Genomic DNA, 23,798 nt, shown 5'->3' with positions numbered 1-23,798 from the left:
ATCTTTTACCTCCTTGGTTAAATTGAATCCTAGGTTTTTGGGTTTTTTGTGTGTGTGTGTAACTGTTATAAATGTGCTTGCTCTCCTGATTTCTTTTTCTGCTAGATCATTATTGGAGTATTAAAATGCTACTGATTTGGGGGTGTAGATTTTGTATCCAGAAACATTACTGAAATTATTAATCAGCTCTAAGAATTTCTTGATAGAGTCTTTAGGATTTTCTATATACAGGATAATGTCATCTGCAAACAGGGACAGTTTGACTTCATCCTTTCCAATCTGGATTCTCTTTATTTCTTTCTCTTGATTGATTGCTCGGGCTAGTACTTCCAGTACTATGTTAAATAGGAATGGTGAAGGTGGGCATCCTTCTCTTGTTCCCATTCAGGATGATATTGGCAGTGGGTTTGTCATATACGGACTTTATTGTGTTAAGATACTTTCCTTCTATACCTATTTTGGTGAAGGCCTTTATCATGAAGGGATATTGAATTCTGTGAAATGCTTTTTCCACATCTATTGAGATAATCAATGAAACAAAAAATTGGTTTTTTTGAGAAGACAAATAAAATAGACAAACCATTAGCTAGGTTAACAAAGAAAAGAGAGAAGACCCAAATAATAAAAATCAGAGATAAAAAAGGAGACATTACAATCAGTGCCACAGAAATACAAAGAACCATTGGAAACTATTATAAACAACTATATTCCAACAAATGTGAAAATCTGGAGAAAACTGATAAATTTCTGGGCACATACAAACTACCAGGACTGAACCAAGAAGAAATAGAAAACCTGAACTGACTAATAACAGGCAATGAGATTGAAGCAGTAATCAGCAGCCTCCCAACAAAGAAAAGCCTGGGACTGAATGGCTTTACTGCTGAATTCTATCAAACCTTTAAAGAGGAATTAATACCAATTATCTTCAAACTATTCCAAAAAATAGAAACAGAAGCTACTCTCCCAGACTCATTCAATGAGGCTAGAATCACCCTGATACCAAAACCAGCCAAAAATACAACAAAAAAAGAAAACTGCAGGTCAACATAGATGCAAGAATCCTCATCAAAGTATTAGCAATCAGAATACAGCAACATATCAAAAAAATTACACACTGTGATCAAGCGGTATTCCTCCTAGGGATGCAAGGATGTTTCAACACATGCAAATCAGTAAATGTGATATATCACATCAACAAAATCAAGAATATAACCATATGATTATCTTAACAGACTGTTCTGAATTTAATAGACTGATAACCTGACTTCTCATTCCTTCCTGCTAAGTCATCTGATTTCACTGGGCCACTACTGCCTTATTTGCAAAATAGTTATAATATCTGCCTTCAGGATATATAGCTACCTGGAGCAATAATCAGCTTGATGTGTGTGTATAGGACTGGGGGTGTGGGGCAGGTAGCAAGTCAAGTGAGGGAAGACTTAGAGTTACCCAGATGACATAGAGTCTGGGGAAAAACAGATGGAAGGGGATTCCAGGTAGGGGGAACAGCATGTGTGATGAATGAAAGTAAAGGAAGAAAGGTAAATAAGAGAATTTCAGAATGGCTGGAGCATGGGCTGTGATGTGGGAAGCCATGAGAAATTAGATAGGCTAAAGAGGGAAGAGAAGCCTTTTGTTGATAACATTTAGGAATTTGGACTTTATCTTTAGGGCAAAGGAAGCGATTGGGAATTTTAATCAGAGGAGTACATGATCAAATTTTTATTTATTCATCATATTTATGACTATGGCTTTTTAGGTCTTGACTACAAATAGCACTTATTATTGCACTGAAAATTTTCTGAAGTGTTGGTTATAAAGTGCTAGTTGATAAAACAGTAGATGCAAATATTTTTATAGTATATTAAAGTTTTCTCAGTTCATTAGCTGAATTTAGCTCCACGGTTTATATCTGACTGAAATCTGAGTGCACTTCTTGACGAAATCCACAATACAGTCCCCTAACATTTAGAAATTCTTCCAAAGGGCTCTTTCTTTTAAAATATCACTCTATAATTTAAATGTATAGGAAAATATAGTTGAGACAGTTTAATAATAATTTCACCAAAATAAATAAATATCTAGCATTTAGACAGAGACTTGGCATATGTTTTAAGAAAATCTATACCTTTTCTATAAAATTTATCTCTTTTTTTATAAACGATAGACAGATGAATGATACTTTCATTGAAACATAGGAAAATAAATAGTTGCCTTATAATTTTTTTAAATATTTTATTATTGGCAGAGAATCATCCTGCAAAGTTCTTCTGATAGTAAAGACTCTCTATATAAATCAATAATGTATTTTTAGAAACAATTTTAATAAAGTTGAAGGAATGGTAAATGACACCAATTAAATTTGTTAATCAGTGGTTCCCCCAACTTCACTTAACTACACACTTATAAATTGAGCATTTTTTAAGATATTTTTCAATTAAAAACCAGGAATTGATGGGAAGAAGATAATTGGGAAAAATATTGAGCATAATTTTAACTGTTTTCTTATGGTCAGAGGTGACATCAGCCATAGAATTACTGGAAATTCCATATAAATTAGAAAAAGTGTTTTTCACTTCAACAACTTGGTTGCATCTTTCTTTAAATGTGTATATGCTTGGGTGGAGAAATGTTTGATTTTTTCCCATAAAGTCCTTCTTAACACATAATACCTATTATGGCTTGTGTCTATGAATTTTCCAGTTCCTACTGTGCATTTGTCCCTCCAAATTGCCCCACACCTGGCAAGAGCATACATTGAGTTCCTGTGAGCACATTTTGTTAGAGCCCTTGGCACATAATGCTAGGTGATTTTGCTGTGCATCTACATATCTTCTGTAAGTATGTATCTCAAAGGTAGTGTTGAGCACAAAAACCTAGACACAAAATAGAGCATTCTTTATTTTATTTTATTTTATATATAAAGACCCAAAACAGACAATCCTAATCTAAGGTGATAGAAGTCAGCAGAGTGGTTACCCTTGGGGAGAAGTAGTGGCTGGAAGGGCCACCAGGAGGGCTTCGGGGGTGCTGGAAATAATGTGCATCTTCATCTGGGTGCTGATACTCATGTGTGGTCCCCCAAAATTCATGAGCTGTACACTTATAAATTGAGCACATTTCTAGACATGTTTCAATAAAAAAAGTTTTTAAAAGATTGTATTTCAATGAACTGTTAAAAAAGTATACACCCTTTTAATGATTTGGTGACATATTACCAAATTATTCTCTAGAGAGCATGTATGTGACTCTCAGAATGTAAGAGTGCTTGTACTCTCTCTCTCTGAGATCTCTTGAAGTCATTCTCATTTACCTTATTTGATGGTTCATTGAACTGAAACCCGTAGGTCTATCTATTTGACTTGCAAATGAGTTACTTAACTTAAAAATGAAATAAACTCAGTATAAACTGTGTTAGTCTAATTCTAACATAATCATGTTCACATAAAAAAGAGCAATGATCAGACCAATATATTCAAACTTTTCTTATGATTCTGCTCTGGGACTGTTGATATCTGCTATAGGGCAGATCAGGTATCTGTGAGCCAGGGTTGCAAACTCAGACACGCACTGAGGCTTGCTAGATTGTAAGTGAAGAGAATCTGGAAAGGTATAATGAAAAGGATAGGACTTAGAGAAACTGGGGGACCCATGTCCTTCTGAAAGACATCCAGGCTCACATTTTTAAAGCAATATGTTGACCAATTGAAATAAGTTGTTGGTTAAATTCAGCCTCTGGTCCAGTAGTTTGGCCCCTACAAAATATTATTCTATTTATAACTTATTGCAAAGCACGTGGCTTAGTTCTTCAGACAGATAAAGCACTTCCAAAATTTTTATTGAACACCAGTCTTATAAATGGTACCAGAGCAATATCTACCTAAATTAAATATTACACTAATTATGTTTAAATATCACATCATGTTTTCCAGAATTGGTGAAATTGACCAACCATCTTAGGAAATGATTCATCTTAGATATTTATTTTCAGATGACTTTGAGGATGGAAGTGCTATATCTCTCATTGTGTTCTGCATCTCCTCTTTAAAAAGAATCCATTATTAGAAAATGAAATGTAAAGACTGTGCAGAGAAATCTAGAAACTACTCTGTATTGTTAAGTACTTTACCCATATAGTTTTTGTAGGATACTTTACTAATTTTATGACAAAATCAAAAGGTATAATTAATATACTCCCTGTTGTTATGGAGGCTAGTATTTGACAGAATATTTCTGCCAAACTATGTAAAAAAAAGGCATAATATGAATTTGCTAGTCTAGACTGGTCATAAATCATATACTTTTAATATAAAAAAATCATAATATCTATACAGATATGTAATCAAAGTATTAATTGGAATTTTTTTCGCAATAGTAGTTTTTATTGCTCTATTCTTTTTTTTTTTCTTTAAAAATATTCTACCATTTTACCCTTGGCCTCACTCAGAGTGTTAAAATAGGTTATAACAATGATAACAAGAGGAATTACTGTATAAGGAGCATTCAGGATTTGCAAGTGATTGTTCTAAGTGCTTCATTGACATCATCTTGTTTGATTTCTTACAGGCACTGATATAAAATAGGCATTTTTACCTACATTTCACAGAAAAGGAAACTGAGAGTTAGAGGCATTAATAACATCTTCAGTGTCACAGAACTGGAAATGCCAGGTCCAGATTTAAATCCAAGACTGGTTACAAATATTTTATGCCTCTTCCCAAAATACTAATCCTGTGTCATTTTGATAAACAATTGTAAATCCAGGAGAGCTCTCCTCTTCTATTATAAATCTTGCTTATTTCCCCAACTCATGAATTCTGTTAAAAATTTAGGGTAACGCGTCTTATTCCCTTTAACTGTGAAAATTGATTAACTCACAATTCCTCTATCCTGTAGTGCATTCTAAAAGCCATTTATCTTAATAACAAAACCATGTGTAACCTATCCTTACTTCTTCTCTAACATGTTCACATACCTATATTATGTGAATGGGAGAGTAGTTTATTACTCATTCAATTGGCTATTATCATGGCTGGGTTTTAAATTATACTTCTCTGGGAAATTGATCATAACTATTCACATTAGAACAGCTTCTCCTGATCCTTAAATCAAATTTTCCTTTTCTGACTTTCTTAAATCAATTTTTAAACCAAGTTTCATGACCTTGTCACTAAAATGGTAGTGATAGCCAGTCATCAAGCTCTCCGGTTCTATATTATCCTTACAGCAACTCTATAAGTGAGGCATCGTTATTTCTGTTTTTAAAACAAGCAAACTGACCTCTTCAAGTTAATGTGACTAGGAATGGTAAACGCTGATGTTTGTCCCCAAGTCTTAATGACTGCATGACTCCCCAGGACATATCCTTTCTTCTTTATGAAACTAGTACCAAGAAAAGAGGATTAACACTCACACTTGCTCTTTTAAAAAAAAGTTTGGTGCTGTGTTTATCCGCTACTTTGAGCCTGTAATGAAAAATAATCTAAAATTAAGAGGCGTGTGTTAGTAAACTGAAGGTTGCACTGAAACCTCACAGATGTCCTGGTCTGGACATGTGCTCGCACCTTCCATACTAAATGGATTACAGCCTTAACCTCCAGTGAGTTTTAGTTTGTTTTGGATAAAGTTACCATTGGTAATCTCTGACTCTGTATCAACTAGGGTGAATCCCTTAGTTTCTCAGAGACTTCTTTACCTCATTTATAAAATTTTACAGATTATATCAAGGGTGACTTACCATCAGCCCTCAGGACAAATTCAGTTCATACAAGTATTTTACTTGACCAACACAGTAGCTTGTAAAATTAATAATTTCATTTTATAATTTCTTTTATAATTTTTATTTCCTAATTATCTTTTTAAAAATATAAAGATAGGGAACATTGGGCCTTCTTTTTCACATGGCAACAATAAGCTAAAGCTGAGAAATTTATACTTTGTTTAGATAGGGTCTGTTCTCTCTAGTTCATCACAGTCCCCATCATTCCCTATTGCTTTATGTTGAGCCTACTCCTCATACTATATAGAAGCCATAAACCTGACCTTCTAGGCATCTGAGTTTATGGCTTCTTGATTAGACTTAAAGCTCCTTATAATTTTAATATCTTTGTTCTGTATTATTCCATAACCATACTGTCGTGCTATGGCTTGGTCTGGAGCTCACAGACCCCTCAAGCCCGTTCACAGACTGGGTCACAAACCCTTCACACACCAGGCTGGGTCCCCAGACCCCTCACATGCAGGTCTATGAGCTAGGTAACTAGCCAAAAGGTCCTTAGAGCCGTAGGTTCGAAAGCATGGCCGCCTGGCATGGGCAGATGTCCAAGGCAGTAGCCAGCCAAGCCCTGGTACAGTGCATGTGCACTAACTCCACCTCCACACAACTTATTTACAAAGAATGCACTTTACCACCCCCAACCATACCTAAGGCAAAGGGACCTGATTAAATTATTCTGTTTTCCCAACAATCCACCTCTTCAGGGTTCCTCACTGTACAATCTCCATATTCAGAATCTTCCACAATGTTCCGTCAGTGAGGATAGACAACCCTTACATTTACATAACCTGTTGTCCATTCAATATGTCACAAAAAAATTCTATGCATTGTTTTAGTCCCTATATCTATACTCAGAGGTAAATGCTGTTGTGGTTGTGCTTTTATTACTATTGAGGCTCAAAGAGATTAAATAATATATACAAGGTTACAAAGTTAATATCTTGCTAGATCAATTTATCTTGTACTTGAGCTTTGATTTTAAGATTCTTAAGGTCAAAGACAACATCTTAATAATTTTATAAAATGCCTTCTACAAGGTTTAGCAAGCATCATGTAGAATGAAGGCCCTGATATGGGTCAACTCCTTTATTACCATTCAGGTAAATTACAATTCAGGAGCCTAATATATTTCTGAAATTCACTGACCAAGTTATGATATACTTGCACATTTTAGGGTTTTAAATTTATACATTATCTAACTCAAAATCCTTATACTCACTTTAACTTCCTAATGGTAGAGAATAAACAATGGCTACCAGGGGAGGGAGTGAGAAGGTGGGATGGGGGGTGGGGAGGGGTGAGCCAGAAGGGGCAGAAATGGGGATATACAAGTCAAAGGATAAAAAGCAGGCATATAGGATGAACCAGTCTAGATATCTAATATACAACGTGAGACTGCAGTTAATGAGATTGTCTTGTATTAGGGATTTTTGTTAAATAAGTGGATTTTAGCTGCTCTTGTCACACACAAAGTAACTATGTGAGATGATAGGTATGTTAATTTGCTTCACTATGGTAACCATTCTGCTATCTATGTGTAAACTATAACATTGGTTGTAAACCTCAAATATACCAAATAAAATGTAAAAAAAAAAAAGGCAGAAGTTACCTAGACTGAATCAGCACATAGAGACAAAGTTGTAACTAAAACACACAAACGAGCAAAAGCCAAGAAAAGAATTTATAGCCATACGTGTTTCTTTTATTTCTCTCAGGGATGGTGTGCATTTAGTAATTATTAGCCTGTCTTTGTTTCTTTCAGGAAAAGACAGCTAATATGCTTTGGGATAGAAGGGTTTTGGCAAAGACAAAAAGGCCATTGAGAAAGCAAATGCAAAATCAGTAGTTTCACAGTGGTACAATGCATCTTAATCACTTAAAAAATAATTGGTCTAGAAATAATTACTCATTAGCAACATTGTAGTGTTACGCCACCATAAATGCCTTAACTAATGTGAACACTAAGCATGAAAATTATAACAAACATGCAACGTTGCATCCCAGTGCTCGGAAAATGCTCCTAAACCCTTTTATTAATAATTACCTGGCAGAAGCATATCTCTACCTAGCCTCGTTGTCATTAAGCATGCCTTGAAATACTTTAATGTTTATAGGCTGTATTACATCTCTTTAGTTATGTGACACACTTAGCACTTCCTAAAGTTATTGTCTTTTATTAAGCTAAATCCATTACAAGCCAAATTAACAAAGATGTGCTGAGGTTGCAAAGGATTTAGGCATTTGCTTTAGTTGCTGGAAATTAAAGACAGAGACTGTTTTAGTGAACCAGGAAGTACAGACCCAGACCATCACTGAAATCACTCCTTACATCACTCTGACAGATGAGCTGATTCTTTACACATCATTTCCAGAAAGGGAAATCCACCCTAGAGAGCCATTTCATTATTTCACATCCCTCACTATCAGCCAAGTCATCTTTCTACTTAACCTAAATCCTCGTGTCCTTCTTGTTAGACTTTACGATGAAAGCTTCCTGTTTGGTCCGTAGTGGAAAATGTGACGCTAATCATCACTCCCTTGAGCCCTTCCTATAAATGGAGGCTGTCATTGCATCGATCAGTCTCCTCTTTCTTCTCCAGTTAGAACAGCAAAGCTCATCCAGCCATTTCTTACACAATTAATTGTCAGATTTAACACGCAGAAAAATTTTACTGAATTATGAAGCCATTTTGCTATATATATATTTTTTCTTTTCTTTTAAATGAAAGGGAAACAGACAGACAGAGATAGAGAAAAGACAGAGACCAAGATGGGGACATGGGGGCAATACTCACAGTGCAGCCACTCTTTAACTTGGTTTCCTGTCTTCTCGTTCTTCCAACCCTGCTTTCAGTTCCCAGCTTGGATGAAATGAAATTGTCCATATGAAAACAGTGTCGCATACGTTTTCTCTTCTAAAATATTCTGTGGTCAATTTTCTTTTTTCATGCAGAGATCAATATGATTGTTTTCATGCTGTCCTTTTTGCCATGTGCAATAATAATATTTTAGAGGCTTTTATTATAAAGTGTGTGTCATTTTCAACAAAAGTGTTTATTCTTTTTTTGTGAGCCTTTTTCCTTCGAAATTATTCTTTAAGATGAGTCCTGGTTTCTTTTTCTTATGATTCATATTATTCTGACCTAATTCTTTATTTAGTCAACTAAGTTTCTTACTAAGTGTGCCATCATTTGGATAAAGGGCTTCTTTTTTTTTTTTTTTTTTTTTGGTCTTCTCCTCTTATGTTTTTAAAAAACAACACTGCATTGCAGATGTGTTTTTGGAGGAACTTTTCAATCAAATACATTTTTTTCCGATTTCTAAATTTTCTAGTTAATCAGTCTTCAGTTGTAAGTGTCTCTCTTCTCTCACTGTTGGCTTTTAGTTGCTCTGACACATATGTGGCCCCCCACCCACCCACCTTTCAAAACCTCATTCTATCTAAGTAATTACAAGCTTCTGAAGAAATGAAATGATTTCTGCCAAGTCAGAAGAAAGTTATTTCATTGCTTTTTGGTGAGATTCTCAGGGCTGTGCTTCTGTAGAATTCTGAATACATAATTGTCCAGAGTTCAAAAGGATCTTTTGCACATTAGTAGTTCCTCTTTATATGCTGGCTCAAGGTCACACGGCAAGAGGCAAAATCAAGACTCGAGTCCAGGACTGCTTGACTCCAAACCTCAGTACCTGTTCTTTACCTCCATGCCCAAGAGACTTAACATTAGTTTATCAAACAATGTGTTTGCCCCTGCTCAGTATTACATGTCACGTAGTGATGGACATCCTCGTACATGCTTCCTTGTCCTCCTCCCTGATCCTTTCCTTTGAATATAGTCCTGAAAGTAAAACTGCTGGGCCAACATGTAAGAGGTTCTTGATATCCAAATGACCCTTTGTAAAGGCTGAACCAATTTATGTTCTACCAGTAATTATGAAAATCCCAGTTTATCCACATTCTCACCAATGACTACATTTGAAAAAAAAAAAAAAAACCTGACAATTTGCCAGGAGAAAATTGATATCCCATTTTTTCCATGAAAAATGTAGTCTATGTCCTCAGCATGTACAATATGTCAATATCAACTCCTGATGGATTTAAGAATTAAATACACATTTTGAAACCATAAAACCAATAGAAATATAGCGAAACGTTTATCTTATCTTAGGATGGAGAAGGATTTTTCAGACATAAAAACACTTTAAGAAACAAAAATGTAAATGACTGATAGCTTTGATGACAACAAAATATTAAAAAATTCTAATGAATCATTAAGAAAAAGAGAAACACTCTCCAGACAAAAAACTGCAAAGTACATCAATAAATAATTTAAAATGAAAGAAATTGAAACTGCTGCCAAATATAGCAAAAACTTCCTGATAATAATAGCTTTCCAAAGATGGAATAGGTTCCTTTCAGAGAGTGAGTTTCAAGTCACTGGAGAGATTCATTAGAACAATAATTACAGAGATTTTATGAAAGGAATTCAATCATCAGAAAGATATTTGTGTAGATATCATTTAATTGTCTTTTCTCCTTTGAGAACCCATAATTAAATGATGATATCTCCACCAACATTTTTTTTTTTTTTTTTTTTTTTTTTTTTTTTTTTTTTTTTTGTCGTTTTTTCGTGACCGGCACTCAGCCAGTGAGTGCACTGGTCAGTCCTATATAGGATCCGAACCCGCGGCGGGAGCGTCGCCGCGCTCCCAGCGCAGCACTCTACCAAGTGCGCCACGGGCTCGGCCTTCTCCACCAACATTTTAATGGCACATGCAGTTGACTGAACTGCCTACACTTGTCACAGTTATGCTGACCAGCATTTCCAACCCATGGAAAGAAAGTATCCCAGGCATCATCAGACGAGCTTGGGGAAAATTATGTTAAGTGAAGTAAGCCAGGCACAGAAAGAGAAAGCGTGTCCTCACTTATGTTGGAGCTAAGAAACAAAGAATACCATAGAAAAACACTGAACTTTCAGAAGGAGAGAACAGACCTATAATTACTAGAGGTGGGAAATAGAGAGGGGGGAGGAAGGATAGGGAGTAATTGGATAAGGGACACAGAAAGGAATTACGATTTGTAATGAACATGCTAATAATATTGATTTGATCATCACATACTGTACACAAATACTGGTAGTCAACTCTTTGCCCCATAAATATGTATAAAGAAAAAGAAAAAGAAACAAAATACTGTACAAAATATTATTTAAAAAATAAAATTTAAGGGCTAAAAAAGTTTGCATGTAGAGAACAAATGCCATTGCAACTAGAGTGAGTCATCACTAGCAAGGAGAGGTCTTGGTGTAAACTTAAGCAGACAGAGCAAATTGTCCTGATAACATTTTTTTAGAGAGAAGAGCAATATACATTTATCATAGAAACAGGAGAAGAACAGAAAATGTAAGAAAATAAAAATCTGTATTTCCACTGCTTATTTTAGTAGACTTTTAGTCATTTAACTGTATATGCAATATACCTTTTTAAATAAATGTGAAATCATACTGCACATATTACTTTCTTATATACTTTTTTCTCTTAACATGAAAACTTTCTCACGTCTTCAAACGCTGTTCTCAAAGTGTTTTTAGTCATCTTGTGACTAGATCAAATTTCACTTAAACATCCTTACGTGAGGGTACTTCAAAAAGTTTGTGAAAAAATAGAATTGAAAGATAATATGAACCCTTCCATGAACTTTTTGAATCACCCTCATATATTATATGTGTGTGTGTTTAATATAGAATGTTTTCATTTTTGTCCAGTTATAAATAAAGTTGTGTTTAACATCCTTGTGTATAGTTTTGCATTATTTTGTTATAACATTAGTTTTTTTAAGTGGAATTTCAGGACCAAAGATTTGCACATTCAGTGGATTTTGACTAATGTCAAATTACCCTATAAAATGTTTGTACCAATTTACAGTCATTCTGATTGACATCACGTACCAGAGGGTCTATTTCCCTACAGAACTTATAGTACCGTGTATTATAATTTTCTTAATTTTTTTGCTAATTAGGTGAACAATAATTGTTATGGTTACATTTATATTTCTAATACAAATCTGTGGTTTCTTATGGTGTTAAGTATTTTTCCATATATTACTGTCTATTTTATGTAAAACATTTAACTCTTAAATAGCAAAAAAAAAAAAATTCCTTCAGATGGAATTGTTTTGCCATTAGAGATCAGAATGGCAGAAAGGCCTGCCACTGTGGTCTTTGTGAATTTTGTTAGTCCGACATCCACCCTGAGTTGACAGTAGGTGACAGGAGGCAGCTTTGAGTAATTTATTTCTTGTGTTTAAAAAATAACAGCAGCAGTAACAACAATAAAACTTATTTTACATTAGTGGTTAAGGTTATTGCAGTTGCGACCATGTACTGGAGGGAAAATATGTGAGAGGGCGTGGTTAAAGGCTGGACCAAGTACAGAATATGTTTCCTACTAAGCTTGCAGCAATGCAAGGGGGGGGGGGGAGAGAGAGAGAGAGAAAATAGTTGTTTTCCTCTGTCAACTGATGCTTCCTGCCCTGGGAAGAGCATGTGGGGAAGGAGGTGGTTTAAAGGCCATTTCAGTCCTGTGGGGGTCACTCTAATGGCAATGCTCCTGCCAGAACTTGCACACTGGGATGACTGAGGCTCCCTTGAGCTTGCATCTTGCATAGCAGTTCAGCCTGCTTCTTTTCCAGTCCCTCATCTCTCTTCTTTTCACAGGTGATAAATCTCATTAAACAGATTTCAGGCTCTGCTTCTGGAGAACCCAACCTTAGACAGACCCTGAGTCTTCTAGGGGAGACAGAAAATAACAATTAAGCAAATACATACATGAAATAATTTCAGATCACAAAAAATATGAAGAAAATAAAACAGGGGATGAGACAGTAACCAGTGGGGGGACCTACTTTAGCTAGGGTGGTGGGAGAAGGCTTATTTGGGGGACTGTGATGAGCTGAGACCAGATGATAGGAAAGATGCAGTTCATTCTTATCCCCAAAAATCTCAAGTCAGAGGACCTAGGAATAGAATTTTTTTTTTTTTGACAGCCCAACAAGAAGAACCTCAGATTTTAAATACATTTCTATAATGTATTCTATCAGTCAGAGACCCAACAGGAAACAGATGGCACACTGAAAATGGGGTTTTTTGAGGATAGTGCAATAAAAGGGCTATTTATAAAGAGAATAGCACCCCCTTCCTCCCAGAGATGGTACTAGCAGGTTGCCATCAGCGCCCTAGTCTCCCAGTCTCGAAGGGGGAGAGGAGGGTATGGACAGGAGAACCTAGACTTGGGTTCAGCCTGCAGGGAGCCCAGAGAACCTGGTCTCACTCTCCTCCTGCCCCCAGGCTCCTGCTCTGCTCCCTGTTGGCCAAATCCACCCTGAAGCCAGAGATCCAGGAAGCCAGTCTTGGAAGATCAGAGTCCAGTTTTTAAGGGCACAGAGCTTGGTGGTTAAGGGTAGAGGGTGGAACTGGAGGGGTAAAGGAAGACATCCAGCGTGTGTAGTTTATATTTTTAAAAAATAATATTTGGAAGAAGTGAAAAGAGACCCAGCTGAGGTTGTAACTCAGTCTGTCACTAGCTAGCTGTAAATCAACATCTGTGAGCCACTTTAAAAAAAAATGTTTGTTTAAAAAATTAAAAGACTGAGATATTAAATTGTTCTGAAATGGTATGACTGATGTGTCAATCATCAAAATAAAATATTGTAGATATGTTTTAATGAATACAGTGAAAAAGTATACAGCATATTGAAACATTGTTTTTAATTGTGAAAAAAAAAATCACTTTTGAAATAATCAGAGTCCTAGCTCTTACTCTATGTCTTTCTGGTTGGTAAGAGATTCTGGTTCAATTAAATCTCTTGTGATCTGAAGTCAGATTTTAGCTGTTAGGTTATGAGTCAAAAAATAGAACTGTTACTTTTTCATAGACTCGGACTTACTTTAAGTTGTAACAGAGAGAAAAGAGAGGATATTCTCACTCCTGAGATGAGTTTAGGATTTGTACATGAGACCACCAGAAATATAATATGGGAAAGCATGGTAAACAAGAGACTGAAAACAGAAGAGTAATGAAGGCTTAGGTTGATATGTCTCTATCTATTAATATTTTTGATTGAGTACGATTTTTGTGCTCACAAAATGAGATTTTGTTAGCTACTTCTGTTTGGATTCCATAAGCATGCTATTTAAGGAAATATCTTTCATAACAGTGCCGGCATTTGTGGTAGAAACCTGTGTAGTCCTTTCATGGTCACAGCATCTTTGCAGAGGATAAGATTCCAGAAAATCAAAGAGTCACAGAAGGCCAAACAGCTGCAGAAGAGTACAAATAGCTCTAATCTGAAATGCATGATTTATCAAATGGGAACATGATTGCTAGCAATCTTACTTTTTTTGGTGATTACAAAGTTGAGCATAGCTGTGCATGTGACTCCATGTGAGGACTTTTAAAGAGCTTTTAAAAACAATTATGCATGAGTCTTGGAGATTTTAATTTAAGCAGAAGCCCTCTGTGGAGGTAAATCAAGAGGACAGAATGGCAAAAAAGGCTGAGGGAGAACTTCAATCAGGGAAGAGTATTAAGTGGGACTCCTTGGGGATAGGCTTGTATTTGCTTGTCTGGGTGGGCTAATCTACATAATTGGCTAAAACAGAATGAACAGCTGTGAAATACAGCATTTGAATGTGTGGGTAAAACAAAATTACAAAAGATACAGGGTCACAAAACATGTAATGTATTTTCATAGGATTATAGAAATTCTGAGCTTGTTTGGGATATAAGAAGTTGACCAGTCCTCCAGAGAAGCTAAATGACTTTATCAAGGTCAACTAGCTAGTTAGTTACAGCATCCTAATTAAGTGCGTGGCCTCTGGAATCAAATATCCGAGATTCAAATCCCAGCTCTACCACTCACTGTGTGACTCACTCTACCTTTTTGTGCCTCAATTTTTTCATCTATAAAATGGGAATAATAATCAAACTTAAAAGGAAAATAATAATAGGACTTACCTCACATTCAATGAGATAACATATGAGAGTACTTCAAAAAGTTCATAGGAAAATAGTATTAAAAGATAATATGAACTTCCATGATCTTTTTTAAGTACCCTCATATTTCAGTAACACTAAATGGTGTCTGGAACTTAGTAACTGACCAATTAATATTGGGTACATTTGCTACTAGTGACAGTGCCAAAGTGGAACTCACCTAAATCCTAGAGCAAAGTTGTACTTACTCTACAAAAAGTAAGGGCATATCATAAGAGAGATATAAGTGAGAAATTAGTTTCCAAACTAAAGTTGTTGTGAGACACAGAATAACATCAGGTCTTCTTAGAGAATATGAAAGCAAACTCTTTTAAAGTACCTTTGGGGGAAGTGACTCAGGTGAGCTCTTTAGAACTTTTCAATTTTGGATCTTTTTCCCCCTAAATGAAGTTTTTAATTTATTTGTTTTATAGGTTTTTTAAAAATGTATAGTGATATATTTTTGATAATTTACCTTTTCCCTCTTAATTTTTCTCTAGTAATTATGCCTATTAAGGCTAGAGGACTTTTCTCCTTTGTGATTAGAATAGACAGTGCTTTTAAGTAAGTGTACATTTTGAGCAAAGTAAAAGCATACTGTGAATTAGAACAGTATGTTTTTAATATATTTGGGGATAAAGCATATGATTTTTTCTAACATACAAAGATGTTGAAAAAAACAATTTCTCTAGTTAAATAATTGGATGGTTGTCTAGATAAAGAAATCAAACAGCGTAAAGTCCAAAGTCACTTTCTTATAATCTCTGGTTAAAATCCTAACATAGTTCACACATGTTTAGGCATGTGTTTGACCATATACTCTAGCTCCCAAAGCCCATCTTAAAGAGTCTGCTACAAAGCCCAAGGTTTGTCACCTTGATTATGATTCTGAGTTTTTATATATTTGCTGAGGAGAAAAAGCATTTGTTATTAATTAATAGATATCTTTGGTCACATCCAAACTTAGATCCAAATGTCGTATCCAAACTTGGAATGTTATGATAGCATCATTAAATCTCAAGTAAAGACACTATAAAATATTTACTATGGCTTTGGCACAAAAGGCTGGCTTAGCTTTTGTATTTCCTGATTTTACAGATGCCCTCAGTGACTGTTTAGCCTATGTTGTGTATTTAGTTTTCTTTTTCGATGTTAGTATTTTATGACACAGTCATTTTTGGATGACAGTGCCCAATGGTTAAGTAATAAAAAGTTTATTTAATGATCTCTAGCATTTCCCAAAGGTGGCCTTCATCATGCAATAGAATTCAGCCCCACAAAAGACATGTTTCCACTCTTAACTCTAAAAGATTTGCCACAAGTAAATAAGGCACATTTTAGAGGTATCATTGACTGTTTTCTTTGATTAAAGACACAGCTGTCTCTGTAGGTTTCACAGTGGTCTTAAAAGTTAATCAGGATACCTACATGATCAGTTGCTAGCCTCACTTCAAAGACTCTTAGTAATGGTATTGAGTTATTTAAGGCCCATTAAGGATATTTATCAGGATTCAGAAAGCCATGTTCATGAAAAGCCCATTAAGTGTGTTTATTGTATTGATTTCGTCCTGTAGAAACTCAGCCCTGTTATGAATCAAAAAGTCCCAAAGAACAGATTTAGATACTTAACACTGGGCTTTTCTGAATAAGATTTATTGCAGGGTAGCTTCTTGTGTAAGGATAATTTTAACTTTCAGATTGGTCAATGGACACAAAGAATGATTGCGTATTGTAATGATGAATAAGCTAACTGTACTGCTCTAACCACCACACATTCTACACAATTACTGAAAATCAACCTTGTACCCCACATATATGTATAATAAAAAATTTACGAAATTTTAAAAAAGAATTTTTACATATAAATGAAATCAAGCACTTAATATAGAGAATTGCTTTAAAATCCTCAGTTTGAGAATACATATGATCATGGCTTTCTTTGTTTTATTCATTCATTCATCATCCATTTATCCATTCATTCATTATTTTAATCTTTACTTGGTGACTTGTGCCAGACACTTGGCAAAGTGCTTGAGATACAAATATAACAAAAACAAATGTGGTTTCTAATGTCACAAAGCACCTAGAGAAGATGCAGTTCTGTTACACACCTATGTTTTGTTTTGTAGAGTTCCATATATGTATAGGGAGTAATTATTTATTTTGCATACTTATGTGCTGAGAAGCTATTTACATCCATATTGATATCTCTGCTTTGCTTATAATACAAGTGTGTGGTATTCTGCATTTCTTTATGTATACGAGCATGTACTCAGACTATCAAATAACACCTGGTAAAATGAATTATGACTGTTTCTACTCATTAGCAGATAGCATTAACTACAACAAAAGTTGCAAAATATTTTATGAGTTACAAATCTTTCTACTTTTGCCTTCTGAAAATGAAGTAAGATGGCAAGTTTTTAACTGAAATTTTCAAGATGGAGTAACCAAGTGTCAGAGAATACAAGTGACATGTCCAAGGTCACTCATTCTTGTCTATATGATCAGGATTCCAAATGGACTATTTTAGCTGCAAAGTTTCTGCTTTAATCCAATAGAAAACACTTTAAAATGCTTTGCAAATATTGAATAGAAAAATTTAAAATGATTTCTAGCTTGATGAACTTTATTATATCATTAAAAAGAAAACAGTAAAACACTGGCATAAATATGAATGTTGTGAGAAAAACTTTCTTCTACTTTGTTTTTAAAATGAGTAGAAACCTATTGCTGTTGTGATAGCATTAGTCAGTTTCTTTTTCTTGGTGTTCACAGCATTAGTTCGCAGATGTTAGTTGCCATGAATATTTATCAGCAGAAAGTGTCAACCACAACCTATAGTAGCAATTGCAAACTTCAACTCATTTACACTGTTGGGCTTTCTGTACTTGGCTCTCTCCTTTTTTACTGTATGTGTGTCCTTGTAATTTTTATGTCCTTTGTATTTGTTCTATCAGATGTAGTGAATTTTCTCTAGTTTCTCAAGGCAGGGATTATTTCTGCCATTTTAAATAAATATCATGGATATTTTGTATGCCCATCATGTACCCAATTTTATTTCCTTTGAAAATTTCTGTTCTGCATAGCATAGGTCTCTGTATGTTAGTGGCAATTCATATTGTATTTACATGTGAAAACAATCAAACAAAAAATATCAGTGAACCAGTGAGAGATTCAGCCAAGTGTCACATATCCAAAACAAATAGTAATTTTTTTTGCCCTTCGTAAAGACAGAAATGTGAATGTTAATTTTAGCAGAAGTTATAGGCTGTAGGAATTTGATAAATCCCACTGAAAATAGAAACAATTTGATAATAAGCTTATCTTCAATCTATTTATGTAATGTTAATTGAATGGATTAAAATCTATCTATTGTTTAAAATATAAATAGAAACTTTACAACCCTAGGCACATTAGAATTTTAAGTTTAAAAAGAAGAGAAATAATGCAATCAAATAATCCTTTAAATAGAAAGACTTATAATGAGCAAAACCAACTGCTTACCGCTTTATAAATTCCTGTATTTGTTCATTCAGCAAATTTATTTGTATTTATTGAGTGCCTTAACAGTGAATAGAATGGAGTCTGTACCCTGAAATGGCTTAAACTTCATTAGGAGAAATAGACAGTGCTTAGAAAAATGTGTAAGCAAGATAATTTCAGATTGTGATAGTTGTTTGAAGGAATCAACAGATGGAGCATTAATTAAGGCAACCACTTTGGGTGGGATGCTTGGAAGGTCCTTTCAAAAGAAGGGATTTTTGAGGTAAAGGATCAGAAGAGAGGGCTCTGTGAAGATCAGGAGGACACACGTTCTAGCAAGAGGGAATACATTTGAAGACTGAAATTTATTGAATGAGGACATGTTATGAGATGATCCTGGGAAGAAAAAATAGGGACAAAGTACTCAAGGCATAGTAGGCCATAGTGAGGAGTGATAAAATCTAACGAATGTTTTTAATGATCTCTCTGACTATTGTGTGAATAATGGATAGTAGGGAAGCGAATGGTGAGGCTGGGAGACCCAGCTACTGATGACTTGGATGTGAGGCAATGGGGACTCAGAGGGGGGCAGTGGAGGAGGTAAGGAATTGAGGCAGAATAGCCAACAGGACTTGGTGAGAGAAACGAAGGAATCATGATGAACATCAGCCCCAGGATACTCTTAGTATAAAAAGGGAAAGCAACAATTAACACAGTGCAAACCTTGGTGACACAGGAATCAAACTAAAGAGGCAAGAACTATTTACATTAAGTTAATCACATATTTCCATTCTACAACTGAGGGGTGAGACTTTCATACCTAAGTGAGGAATGCCATAGACTCAGTCCACCTGCATTGCAGGTTTAAGCTCTGCCAAGACCTTTTAATGAAAAAGCTCTAGCTGTAGACAGTTTCTCTCAAGTGGCTCTATCTTGTTTCTCTACTCCCAACACATAGTACCGTGCACCGCACAGTAGAGTAAGCCTAAGTAGGTTAAATTCAACATCAATTTCTACTCTTAGTTTCCTTTAGCAGTTGTAAATTTTTAAAGGGCCTTCTACGTGCTGGGCACTCAGATTCTTTACACAAAGTTGGAATTCATATCTACATATATTATGTTCTAAAACTTTTGTTCTTTCATGACCCTGTGCTGCCTAATTGATCAGAAAACATATATTAATTAATCGTTTAGAACTGTATGTTTTTTGACTACTAGTAGGTGTTCAGTAAAGAGTATAGTGGAAAATGGTGACAGAGAAACATAAAGACAAACTAAAGGGACTTATTCATTTCTCCCTGATAAAATAATAAAGGTACCAAATATTCTAAATAAATAATTCTGCCAGTCCATAGAAGGAAACTCTCTAAGGCGTCATGAGAAGAGTAGATTTCTCAGAGCAGAACAAATCAGGTGGTAGATAAAAGGCTGATTGTGGTTTGTATTAAAGCACTTGCAAAGTACTGTACTATGTGTCAAAAGGTGAAAAATGATAGATCAAAGCTAAGATTAATAGAAGATTAGATTTTAGGGTCTTGAGAAAAGGAGAAAACAAATGTGAGTAGAAGAGGAATATTCTTTTTCAGTGTTCTCATTCAGCTGTGATGCTCCTAAAATAGAGTCCTGGGACCACCCCCACCTCATCCCAAGACGCTCTGGAAGCATGGGAATGGCCTGTTTAACAAACATTCTTAGGTGATTTTGGTACAAGTAGTTAATGCAACACACTTTGGGAAATACTGATTTAGTCCAGTTTCTAATTTACAAATCAGCATGAGACGCATACAGGGAAAGGTTATCCAAAGTTGCATCAGTCTTTTTCACTAGAGCTTAGGCTAACTCACAGTTTCCTAGAGGCCTAGTTTTCCCCTTTTTGATACTTTGATTTAAATTTCCAATTCCAGCCATGGACCTGCTAACAACCTGTGTCATTGCTATTTCTCTTCCAGAATCACAACCACGGCTGCCTGTATGATGGATCTAAGGCGGTACCCACTGGATGAACAAAACTGCACCTTGGAAATTGAAAGCTGTAAGTCTTTCTGAGAATCCAGCTAGACTCAACTCCACTTTAAAGCCTCCCACCCTAGTTCATGTCCAGACCAAAGTTCTGCTGGCACACTAAATTTTGTGGAGGGAGGCACTGACAGCATCCTCCCTCAATAATGCTGCCAACCTCTTAGTCTCCTCCCTAAATCCTTGAGAGACATATTCATGGAAGAAATAATCTGGCAATAAAAGGCAGATGCTAAGAGCCTGGAAGGATACCCAGGGCTATTCCAGGCAGTTAAAATATGGAATTAGTGCCAACAGTTACAACAGGCTGGAGAAAATAGGTGAGGGTGGCAGGGTGTCACCTGATGTCCTAATTATCTTTGCTTTTCATAAATTTTATCTGTTTGTAATTGCAAAATATTTGGCCTTCCAGAATACTTAAAGCATTCCTAGAGTGTGGATTGCTGGAGTATTCATGGAATTGTTTTGTTTTATTTTGAGGGACTTTTTCAGTGTCTAAAGTTTATATTCTTGCTGAAGGCCATGTGATGAGCAAGATTGGGGTGTGTGTGCGCGCTTATTCCATGTACTGTGGTGGCCTGTTTTGCAACGTGTTTGCTTTTCTAGGCCTTGTTTTTAGCTTTCATGTCGATGATTCAGTTACCTACTCTTTTGGGTGGACTAAAATGTTGATTTCATAACCGTCTCCATTTCAGAGGTCACACAGGGAAGTGGTTTGTGGTGGAAGAGCATTTTGAATCTCTTTTTTTCTCTGTCAGTTCTTTGCAATGTTTTTATACCTTATCCCACCAAATAATTGGAAGCCGACAATTTTAAATCCAGTATTCTAGATAATGAGTAACTGGACTGCTGTGAGGATCTTCTCAGCCTTTGTGAAGAATTTTAGCTGTGGCGAGCAGCGTGACTCTAAATCACAGCTCTGAGCACAAATACGGCATTTATGACACATTGTGGGTATTTTTGCCCATTTCAAAAGATAGTCTCCAGGGATAATTAAATTCACATGCATTTTTGAAGAAACTTATTGCATACTTGTATTCCAAATGATCATTATTTTCAAATAAGATCTTTGCCTTACAGAACTATTTAATGAAATTGTTCTATAGGATTTCAATAATTAATTGTATGTAAATATCTTTAAGATAACATTGTATACTGCATTTTTTTAGCTTGTGATAGAATTTACAGTAAATAATAATGTTCTTCAAAGTCCAAGTTCTTTGATAGTTTCAAATTGTTGATGTAAGGATATTTTTTAAAAAAAAAAATGTTGCTGTGTACCATTTATGAATTTTTGTGCTAAGAGCGATTTTTGAAGTAAAATTCTACTGGGGTTTTAAATAATCATGGTTGTATGCAGATGAGGCATTTTCACTGATGATGTTTTATTTGAGCCTTCCACAGCCCTCTCAGATCAGCAAACAAGGCCTTTATATTTTAAAGAACTGATGCCTAAGGACACAGGCAACACCGAAGTGTTTCATGTTATTAAATTATAATTTTGACATGAATGTTTAAAAATTAACATGATAGTTCATTAGGCTTTACATATTTCAGTTCTGTTCACAGTTACCCTATTAAATGATGTAGATATAAATATTCCTGTCTTTACAACTAGAGAAACAGATTCAAAGGAGTAGAGTGATTTGTCCAAGATTGTTCTGCCACTTAGTGGCACAGTGGCTCTGTGCTAATGTGGCCATTGATAGCTGCATAAAGACACTGTTATTGGAGGGACCAGAATAACAGACCCCTATTCTGAAGGCCCCTTTTCTTATTTTTTCTTTTTTTCTTTTTTTTTTGGCGGCTGGCCAGTAGGGAGATCTGAACCCTTGAACTTGGTGTCGTAAGACAGCACTCTAATCAGCAGTGGTAACCTTCCAGCCCCAAGGCCCCTATTCTAAAAAGTAGGAAAACAGCCTATCCTTAAGGGAAATTGGGACTTAATCATATTTAGCCAGACACCAAATCATTGTTATAGAGAATGAAATATAATGTTATTTATATACATGCTATCCAGGCCCTGATACTGTAAATAGGTAGTTTATTAACTAAGCATATTGAAATGAGCTTAGCATCCTATGCCTTAAACAACTAGTTCCCCAGTTGATTCCTGACATTCCACTTTTTTTCTCCCTCCTTTTCCTTTAAGCAAACCCTAGGCATTCACTTATACTCATTCTCTCTCTCTCTTTCCTTCTCTCTCTGCTTCTCCCTGCTTCTTCTCTATCTCCTTTCCTCTCTTTCTTCTGCCCTTTCCTTCCTTCCTCCCTCCCTCTCTCCAATGAAAATGACACTAATTGTGGCATTGCTACATCATTAGCACCCTGTCAACATATCAACAATAAGTACATTGGTTCAGTTTTACAGGGGATGACATAACCTGATTCTGGGCAACTTGGAGTGGGGGAACACTAGGATTGAGCTCGTTCATTCATTCATTCATTCTTTCTTTCTTTCTTTCTTTCATTGAGCAATTTACTCATTCATTTACTACTTATTGAGCACTAGTCATTTACCAGGCATTGTAATAAGTTCTATAGAAATAGCAGTGAACAACAATAGATTCCTTTGCTATGATGAGGAAAATAGATATAGTTTAAATAAACACATACATGAATGTAAAATTGCCTTTGTGAAAAGTGCTGCCAAGATGGAGTATTTAGTTGTATATGATTTTAAAGAAAGACTGTTTAGAGAAAGCCTTGAAATAAAGTGCTGAGGATTCTAGAAGGTCAATATGGATTATGCTGACTACATAACTGTTCTTAAATTTAGAGGGATGAAGCTGTTCCCTAGAATTAATGGGATTTGTATAACTATATGGGCCCTGGTAATATTTTTCTCTATGCAGGCCATGAAATTTAACTGCCAAAACAGAAAGCAGAAATCAAGTCCTAGGTGTTTCCAATTCTGTCTCTTAAAGCTGCTTTTACTTGCATGTTCCTGTTGTCTGCATAGTCAGAAGCAACTCTTCATATTCTGTCTACATAGATGTACACATCTATGAATAGATCTGGTCTGTCTGTATCTTTCTCTTAAACTTTCAGTACACATTGGGAAAAGGACACTGGAATACTTGTCTATTTTTCTAGGAAAATATCATCCTAAAAGCATCAAGTAACAACAAAGTTTTGCACTAGCCCATGTAAACAAAGTTCTTTTGAATGTTCTTGCTATTTAGGAATGAGTTCTAACACAGAAACAATGAAATCGTCCTAGATGTGCCAATGCTTTGAAAATCTCATGCTGCCAAATATAATTTAAGACTATTAGTACAGGTCAAAGATTTCTTCCTTTTTAAAAAATATATAAAGTTCCAATCACATTATCAAGAGGACACAAAATTCCATCATACTGTGAGGCCACTTAGTGAGCCCCATCAAGAAATGAAAATTAGTGGAAAGGGGGTGGTGGGAGTATTATGTATCTTTGACATAGAAATAGTCAGGGGCTGCTCTGTGACATTCTATGCCAGCTCAGCT

At 35.5% G+C, this 23,798-nt stretch overlaps 1 protein-coding gene across 3 annotated transcripts in view; it reads left to right on the top strand.

Annotated features, from left to right (window-relative positions):
- The window catches only part of GABRB2 (gamma-aminobutyric acid type A receptor subunit beta2), a 246,709-nt gene that overhangs the window by 106,565 nt on the left and 116,346 nt on the right, over positions 1-23,798 (top strand). For all 3 annotated transcript variants that reach the window (XM_063087001.1, XM_063087000.1, XM_063086999.1), the window contains exon 5: positions 20,247-20,329. In XM_063087001.1, coding sequence (XP_062943071.1) covers positions 20,247-20,329 — 83 coding nt within the window. The remainder of the gene's footprint in view (positions 1-20,246; positions 20,330-23,798) is intronic.

Source organism: Cynocephalus volans, chromosome 2 (assembly GCF_027409185.1).
Source record: "Cynocephalus volans isolate mCynVol1 chromosome 2, mCynVol1.pri, whole genome shotgun sequence".
In the NCBI taxonomy this organism is placed as follows: domain Eukaryota; kingdom Metazoa; phylum Chordata; class Mammalia; order Dermoptera; family Cynocephalidae; genus Cynocephalus; species Cynocephalus volans.
The sequence above is the reverse complement of the archived record's forward strand: the minus strand, read 5'-3'. Positions and strand labels throughout refer to the sequence as shown.